Source organism: Dipteris shenzhenensis, chromosome 3 (genome assembly GCF_047967505.1).
Source record: "Dipteris shenzhenensis isolate YYH24624 ecotype China chromosome 3, Dip_SZ_1.0, whole genome shotgun sequence".
NCBI lineage: Eukaryota > Viridiplantae > Streptophyta > Polypodiopsida > Gleicheniales > Dipteridaceae > Dipteris > Dipteris shenzhenensis.
The window spans coordinates 33,859,658-33,869,205 of NC_141598.1; the positions used below are offsets into that span (position 1 = coordinate 33,859,658).

Here is a 9,548-nt window from a genome sequence, read left to right on the forward strand (position 1 = left end):
GTACCTTGTTTCTAGGATGAAACGACACCATGTGTCTTCTCCCAACTACTAAAACCTTGGGATAACCGGCATTGGAATTGGATTAAAAACTCATTTGGATAGCATGAAATAGGATTATCCTATTTCCTCCCATGTGCTAAGAATGTAAGCATGGTTCTAGAAATGACAAAAAAAGGGCACTATTTGGTTTCTAGTCTTTCACATAAGGCACACCATGCACGGATTCCTTCCTCTTAAACCTTCCTTTAACTGTTATATGACACAAATCATGCACCTTCAACTCTATTAAAGCAATTGCATTGCCCCTGCCTGCTTCCGCAGCACCAATTTTAACATGCATCATTCCACCTGCCAGCACTTGCATAGATATTTTCCATGAGCGCATACGAAGCAGCAGATCCTGGATTCATTTGGACGAGTTGCTTAAAGCATTTCAGTCCTACTGCTTCTTCCCCATATGTTTTGCAGGCACTTAGCAAAGCTGTCAACATTCCTTCAGACAGAGGACACTGCATGGTTTCAAGTAATCTGTCTGCCTCATGCAAATGTCCTGATCGAGCCAGAAGATCAACCATACAAGTATAGTGATCTATTGTTGGTGCAATACCATATTCTTCTCTCATCGCCTTGAAATACTCCTGGCCCTTGAATAACAGGTTGGTGTGGCTGCATGCAGTCAAAAGACACGTGAATGTAATAGCATCTGGCTTAACACCCTCTTCTTGCATGTCCTCGAAAAACTGTACAGCTATGTCACCCTCATTAATCATGCCATATCCCTTTATCATTGCACTCCATGACAAAGCGTCTTGAACTGGCAGATCATCAAATACTTCCCCTGCCTCTGAAAGTGAGCCACATTTGGCATACATGTCGACCAAAGCATCGCTGAGAAAAGGATCACTTTCAAATCCTCTTCGGGCAATCTCACTGTGTATTTCTCGGCCCTTGCCCAAGGCTCCTATGCTGCCACAAGCTTTTAAGGTGCAAGAATAAGTAACAATATTTGGACAAGCACCCTCTACTTGCATCTGTTCGAAACAATGCAGCGCTTCCTGACCTGATCCATGTTCAGCAAATCCTGCAATAAGTGCAGTCCATGACACAACATCTTGAACAGGCAGCTTGGTAAAGGCTTCCCAGGCCTCCGACAGTGCACCACATTTGGCATACATGTCTACCAAACTGCTGCCGACAAGAATTTCTCTTTCAAATCTCTTTTGGGTGATGAGAGCATGTACTTTCCGTCCCTTCTCTAGGGCCCCTATGCTGCCACAAGCTTTCAAGAGGCAAATGAATGTGGCAACATCTGGAGGGATGCCTTCCAGTTGCATCTGGTCAAAACACATCAGTGCATCCTGACCATGCCCATGTTCAGCGTATCCTGCAATTAGAGTGTCCCACAACACAACATCTCGAACTGGCAGCTGGTCAAAGACTTCCCGTGCCTCTGAAAGTGAGCCACATTTGGCATACATATCGACCAAAGTGCTGCCAACAAGAATATCTATTTCAAATCCTTTTTGTGTGAACTCCTTGTGTAGTGCTTGCCCCTTGCCCAGGGCTCCTATGCTGCCACAAGCTTTCAAAGCGTAAATGTATGTGATAGCATCTGGAGAGATACCCTCCAGTTGCATTTGTTGGAAACATTCCAATGCTTCCTGACCAGGTCCGTATTCAGCATATCCTGCAATTAGTGTGGCCCATGACACAACATCTCGAACTCGCAGCTTGTCGAAGACTTCCCATGCCTCCGAAAGTGAGCCACACTTGGCATACAGATCCACCAAAGTGTTGCCAACAAAATGATCTTGTTCAAATCCCTTTTGGGTAATCTCAGCATGTATTTCTCGCCCCTTGCCTATGGCTCCTATGCCGGCACAAGCTTTCAAAATGCATACAAAAGTAGCAGCATTCAAAGAGAAGCCTTGCAATTGCATCTGTTCATAACGTTGCAATGCGTCCCGTTCATGCCCATGTTCAGCATATCCTGCAATTAATGCAGTCCATGATATAACATCTCGAACTGGCAGCTTGTCAAAGACTTCCTGTGCCTCTGAAAGTGAGCCACATTTGGCATACATATCGACCAAAGTGTTGCCAACAAAACGGTCTATTTCAAATCCCTTATGTGTGATCTCACTGTGTGTATGTCTTCCTTCACTTATGGCCCCTATGTTGCTGCAAGCTTTCAAGATATAAACAAACACGACAGCGTCCGGAAAGATGCCCTCCAATTGCATCTGCTCAAAACATTTCAGAGCTTCCTGACCAGGTCCATGTTCTGCATATCCTGCAATTAGTGAGGCCCATGACACAACATCTCGAACTGGCAGCTTATCAAAGACTTCTCGTGCTTTAGCGACTGACCTACATTTGGCATACATGTCAACCAAATTGCTACCAACAAAAAGCTCTATTTCAAACCCCTTTCGCGCAATCTCAACATGAATTTCTCGGCCTCTTTCCACATCTTTCAGCCTGGCACAAGCTTTTAGTAGGGCCATAAGTGTATACCTGCTAGGATGTACATCATCCTCTTGCATTTTCTGATACAGACTGAGAGCATGCTGTGTTTCCCCACAGTGAATGTATCCTAAAATCATGGAAGTCCATGAATGCTCATTCGCATAAACCAACCTGTTGAAGACGTCCTGAGCATCAGGCACGCTTCCACATTCCACAAACATTGGCACAATATAATTTCCAATAGCCCTATGAGCTTCCAACTCATTATTGCAAATATGGACATGGACTCGCTTGGCATACGCTAGATCTTTCTTTCTCCTGCACTTCTGCATGATGCAGATAAAGTCCTCAACCGAAGGCACCTCAGTCATCTGGTCCAAATTACTGAGTAACTCCTCTAAACTCATCAGCATCTCCCATCCACTGCAGTCATGTCGCTGTTGTACCCCAACTTGTACTACAGACCTAAAGCTGGCCTTGTACATGTGCTCCAGCCATAACGGATCCGTGAAGCCAGGGTTTGCAGGCTTAAAGCACGCCTGCTCTTGTTTGGCACGCAGTTTGGCCCCGTTAACGCCATCGCTTGCCCACCTCTGAGCCTCTTTTCTCTGAAGCATGTCTATGAAGGAGCCTGGGTTTTTCTGCAGATCGACCTACGTAAAACCTGTAGTTTGTGTGTTTATGTGTCCAAAACCATCGGTCGCTTACTTTGTTCTTTCTGTTATTCCGCCCTTGGAAAGCATCCTTGACTTCCTCCTGCCACAAAAGCTCTGTACATAACCTCGGCTCGCTATCTGCAAGCATGACCACCAATATTGCAGTGCTCGAGACTGAAATTTGATGAAGAAACGAACAACATCTGTGCCCAAAAATAGCAAAGTAGCAACCTGCCCTGAAACTTTCAGAGGCAGTTTGAAAAGGGTCAGCCGAAAAATCGTGCACCATGTGCAGCTGAGCACCGTTTTGAGGATGAGAAACCTGGCTTGCAACAAATTCAGCCCCGCAAGCAAGACCTGTGGACGGGAGATGATAGCGAGGAGGCATTCTGAGGCCATCATCGTGAGAGAGATAAACCTCTGCTAGTGTCAAGGTTGGGGTAGCTCCAGGAGACACCATGGCTCCATGGAAGACAATCAGTGCAAGGAAGATAGTATTTACCGGCAAGGAATCTTCTAGATTCCGGTGGCCATCCAAGGGCCGGACAACACTTCGCGATGTCCGGGCCTCGATAATGTCGAAGTGGAAAGCGTTGCGCTGCAGTGGGACGGCAATTGGGCCGACCATCAAAGTTTGTTGGCCTACTCATTTTTAGCACTATGTTTACACACCGAGCGCTGCCCAAGTTGACGAAGGGGCATCCATGTACGTTGTGTCCGTGTGACGTCACGGGGAAAAAAAGCGTGCCCATTGTCTTAGGCAGGCACCTGCCCATCCTCTGACAAGAGGAATCGAACATGCAACATCCAATCAGAAATCTCTCAGCCTTGTGCTTCTATCCTTACTCAGAGGAAGTAGGCGAACAATCCATTTGGAATAGAAATGGATGCATGTTTGCCATGTTTGGCGTGTTCACGTGCTTGTGTGATAGATGGAGCACTTTTTCGTTTTTATCTTGTCCGATTAGTGTGTAATTCACAAACTACCCATGCCCACCAAAGCACGGGGCCGTATGTAACCGCTTTAAGGAACTGGTAATAGAAATATTTCGAGTTTCTCTTAGTTTCGTCGGATGCTTTGATTTTCTCAAAATACCTTGTGCCTAGGCTTTAAGGGTAGTCTCCCTTTGTCACATAGTCTCTTCAGAAAAAGGGAGTACCCCTTGTTCTATCAAAGTCATCAGTTGCACTTTGAGTGAGAAGTTTCCCACCATCAAAACTTAAGCAAAAAGGTAATGAACTATGTTTGTGGTCTTCAAGAGATTCAGTGTGTTCGTGGGCCAGTGACATCCAATCGTCATTTAATGGGAATAGCCCAAGCAAGAAAGACTTAATGCGTTCAATGTGAACTGGTTCTTCTCACTGGGGAACACCTCTACCAAAAGGTAGCAAAAAACATCCTACTTGATATGGTCCGATCCATTTTGGCAATAATGTTTTTGTCTGTCCTTTTTTCAGAGAGGAGAACGACCATGACTAAATCAATTACATGATATTGGATGATTCTGAGCCTATTGTCATAAGCTCATTTTCTACGAGCCTGTACTTTTCTACAAGGCTCTATTGCATTCTATCTCATGAACACCAAAGTGGCCCACAGTACTACATCATGATTCTTGATATGTTATATGTCAATTCTCTATAGGGAAGGCTGAGTGGTTGACCAAATAGCGACTCAAATGGGCTCAAGCCTATAAGATCTTGAAGCAATGTATTATGTACCAAGACCATGGTATAAGTGTGAAAACCAGAGGGGCATGCATTAATGGGATTAAAAGGGCTAGGTTCTAGGGGAATTCCTAGGCCTAGGCATTAATCAAAGGGTGCAAATGGAAGTCTCGTGAGAGGGCCTTAGTTAAAAAGATCCATTTAAGGGCACATGGCACCATGTAAAGAGAACCCAAATGGTAAGCATTGGGCTTAGGGGTGGGTTCTAGAAATAGAGCTCGAGTAAGAACCCATGAGAGGGCTAGAACGGGAGCCCTCTAAATTTTTTGTCTTACACTGGTATCATAGCTCTACGGTCTCGTTGCCTGCTACCTCTCACAACCTACCGCTCATCCTTGGCTTGCTACTTTCACCTCCCATAGGCAAAAGCGCTTCTACTTCCAGCTCATCATTACACTACAACCATGGATGTTTTTTTCAAGTTAGTTTCGTTAAGAAGCTAAAATTTTATATTGGTGTTTAAAGTTTGTATGCCCTAATAAAAATAAATGTTTTATGCCAAAATAAATTAAAGTTTCGCTATAGGATTTACATTTTTCCTTCAAAATTCAAAAGAAAATATATAAAAAAGTACTACATTCTACCAATATTGTGAAACTTAAAAAAATGAGCTTGAAAACTTTTGCCAAGATTTTATATTAAGATATAAGCATAGCTTTGATAAAAACATCCCTGACTACAACAGCTCCATTTTCACGTTCCAACCCACATTTTTGGCTATGTGCCTTCAGTTTGCTAGCCCTTTTAGCCCTCTCACAACCTACCGCTCATCCTTGGCTTGCTACTTTCATCTCCCATAGGCAAAAGCGCTTCTACTTCCAGCTCATCATTGCACTACAACAGCTCGGTTTTCAAGTTCCAACCCACATTTTTGGCTGTGCCCCTTCAGTTTGCTAGCCCTTAGCCCACAGCTTTTTGGAATCAGCCTCTAGTAATAAAAAACTACCTCTAGCAACAACACCCGGTTTGTGGAAGTCATCGCCCAGCTTTAGGAAGCAAAAATGACTTGTAAAATATTCTCTTTATTGCCCCATGCGCTCAAAAGTAGGTTGCTCCCAAGGGGCTAAATTCAAGCAAAAGCAACGCTATGTACTCCATTGGCCACCTTTTGGAGCCTATTTGGCAACCTGTTTGCTTCCCATATGGTTGCACACTGTAAAAAACGACCTATGGTAGACATTTTTTCTGCCTGTGAGCACTCTTTTCGAGCTGTATGGTATCATACAGAAGAAAATCAACATGGTTGCTTGAAATAACGTCAGGAGGAAATGACTTATTGTAGCTATCATCCACCCTCAAAAGGAAGTCACCTAGCTTGGGAGAGCCCGTAATTGCCTTGTTTCATTACAGCTCAACCCTTAGAGGTTCTCGAGAAGCAAATAGTTATGAGCTTTGTTGAATTATGTTGGAGAGGAGGCGAGGAATGTGCTTCAAACTATAGAGTGGGTCGACTCCACAGCTGAACTTCAAGACCTCAAACGAATAGCAAGGAAGTGGATATCGCATTGTTCTTTCTTAGATAATCTTTTTGCTTTACAATTTTTGGAAAAAACTCATTTTATGAATATTTGTTTGAAGAGAGAAAGATCAATCCACCATAATCACTTCAAAAAAGCCCCTAGTTACATAATGCACTTTGCGAACAAAACAGCGCCCCAAAGTGCGTGTCAGCCAATTTCCAACATCTGCTGCAACTGGCATCCTTCCTGGAAAAAATATAATAACTGCATGCTTGGCAACCTCGAGTGGGATGATCAACCTGAAGAAGGTACCCATACCAATGATGACTCAGATTTTCCTTGCAACCTTGAAACTAAGGCTGAGAATGCTAAAATTGAAGATCAAATCTTTGATAATGACTTAGCCATTCTACATGCCATAATGACAGTTGAGCTCCCCAAATTTGAACCTCCAAAGTTGAATAATAGTACAAGATGCTACAAGAAAGCTGAAGGAGGAAATCACAGAAAAGCCAAGGCCGAACACTTTAATGAATTCGAACAAGTCCAAACAAGGATCATCAAATTGTATCTTGTGAAGCCAGCTCCCTCAAAATGTACCTTGGTATTCACCAGTATTATTGGTAAAGAAAAAGGATGGTACTATGCATCTATGCATAGATTACAGAGCTTTAAACAAAATCATAATAAAAAATAAATATTCTATGGGCTAAATATTTTCCTAAATATTACCAAGCTTTAAACAAAATCATAATAAAAAATAAATATCCTATGGGCTAAATATTTTCCTAAATATACTTGCTGGTTTGAGATCTAGATATCACCAAGTACACATTAGAGAAAAGTATGTGCTTAAGACATCATTTTGTATTACGTATGGGCATTATCAATTTAGAGTGATGCCATTTGGTTTAACCAACACTCTACAACATTTATAACGCTTATGAGTAGGTTTTAAGGCCATATTTAGGAAATTTTTCCATAGCTAGATGATACTCTTAGATGATATCCTTATCCATAGTAAAATTAGGAAAAAGCATATGGAACTTTTGAGAAAGTGTTCCAATTGCTTAGAGGAAAGTCTCTTTTTGCTAAAGGATCTAAGTGCTAATTCTTTGCAAAACAAGTACGATACTTGGGACATATTATATCCCAAGAAGGGATTTGTATGGATCCCAAAAATGCAAGAGCCATGTTGGAATGGTCGCATCCTACTGAGGTTAGGAGATGATGAGAATCTCATTGTAAATGAAGTCCTAGTTGAACTTAGTGAACCTGTATCTTTACCACAAAATTAGATAGACAAGAAAAAAAAACAAGGCATACAATATATAAACAAGGTCTGGTAAAGTGGAAGGATAAACCTGAAGAGAGTTCAAAATGGGAAAGGGTAAGCAATGTGGTTGGCCAAATTTTGAATAATAGTAATAATGAGAGGGTCTTGCGACTAAAGAGTATGGATATCTTCTAGAGAAAAAAAAATAAGGTGTGGGTTTAGGACAAGGGAGGGAAGCATGACTATCTATATGAGGTATATTGCGGCTAGAGGATTCATGCAAAACAATTGCTACCTTCTGCCACCACAACATAGAATTTTCCAAATCAATAAATGATAGAGAAATCATAATGTTGCATCATCAAAATGCATAGACCTAACTGATGGCATAGCTGACCATTCAATTGCTTCTTTTCCATAGGATTGGTTACAGCATTATGATCTATTTAAATCAAGAAGTGAGATCCATGTACATAGGTGTGAGATTTTTGAAATGCCCATATCACTCTTAGACATTTCTAGCTCAGTTGTAGTATAATTATTATTTTTGGACAATGGTTTACTAATCTAATAAATTGATCACGCCAAGATAGGTTTTTATCCTACCATAAAAGAATCGCTCCCAATAATCTGATGCATCTACGTAGATCATAAAAGTCTTGAATTATTTTGAATGTATGACAATTGCTCCTAGGGCAGTCACCTGGGGTTTTTATCCTACTGCAAAAGAATCACTCCCAATAATCTAATGCATCTATGTAGATCATAAAAGTCTTGAATTATTTTGAATGTATGAGATTCTACCTACGGTAGTCACTCTCCAAAAACCCATAAAACATGTGCAAGCAAGCACATATTTAAAACCTTGAATTTTTGGCATAATTGTTTGCCCCTCTTCTATGTGTGCACATAATTTTCAATTTAAAATCTCCCTCCGTACATGTACATACCATAGTTATATTCGATAAGTATTTTTCAAACCCCTCTTATTTGTAAATGTGATGTAAGTCCCCCAAAATTAAAAGAGCCTAGGCTTCCATTAACAAACCTACTAAATTTAATGTTTACTATGTGACTACTGACTCAAACTGCTTCTCTTTTCAATATCTAATGTATGTTTTTGAATTCTACTAACATTCTTGTGTCCAAAAAAATTATACTCTTGTCTAAAATAGCATACGAATTAGCAAATAGAGAGAGTAGCCAAACTAGGTTTGAATTGAGTATCAAAACTTGTAATTCCCATAAACTTGTGAAATTGCTTTGACTTCATTGCAAAATGAAAATTTGAGAGTGCTTCCACTTTCTATGGATTTGGTTTGATCCCATTTGAAGAAATGATGAACCAAAGGTAACTTGAGCTCTATTTGGATCTAATGACACTTCTTAGCATTCAACTTCAAATTGTAGCTTCTTGAGTATAGAAAGATGTTCTTCTATACAATGCGTATCGAGATAGATTAGAACTTTGCTTTGAATTGTAAGATCATGAAAAATGAATTCATTAATCTTTATTGGAGCATTCAACATTCTAAATTGCCATGACATTGAACTCATACTGACCAAAGGGTGCATGAAAAGCAATTTTCTCTTTATCTTCTTCTTTGATTGAATTTGCCTTTTATCGATATTTCAAGTCGTGTAGTATAATATTTTGCTTTTTTTAAAGAATCCAAAACATCATCTGTTAACGTTCTGGGTGGCCGTGAGGGCTAGAGGCATAGTCTAGAGCAATGAAGATGAGATCATTGGGATGTGGAATAGCGGAAATTTTCTGCTTGTAATATCTTGAGTTTGAAAGATAGTTTGATGGATCTATAGGGTAAAGATAGCCAAAATTCTCTCTACAGAATTTGGTCATACTTGCCAAATCATGATCTAGAGTGATAAAGAATTACACTTTTGTGTAGGCCACTTGCTTTACACTTTTGTGTAGATCACTTGCCATACACTTTTTTG

At 40.9% G+C, this 9,548-nt stretch overlaps 1 protein-coding gene across 1 annotated transcript; it reads right to left on the reverse strand.

Annotated features, from left to right (window-relative positions):
- Positions 1–227: 227 nt before the first annotated feature.
- Positions 228–3,107, reverse strand: LOC147903690 (pentatricopeptide repeat-containing protein At5g27110-like). Its single transcript, XM_087400600.1, has one exon. It carries the CDS (start codon positions 3,084–3,086, stop codon positions 330–332), a length of 2,757 nt encoding a protein of 918 aa, XP_087256726.1. The 5' UTR covers positions 3,087–3,107; the 3' UTR covers positions 228–329.
- Between the last annotated feature and the right edge of the window lie 6,441 nt (positions 3,108–9,548).

Bases quoted from the DNA above. Each gene is read 5' to 3' on its own strand.
- LOC147903690 (XM_087400600.1), bottom strand. From the start codon at position 3,086: ATGCTTCAGAGAAAAGAGGCTCAGAGGTGGGCAAGCGATGGCGTTAAC.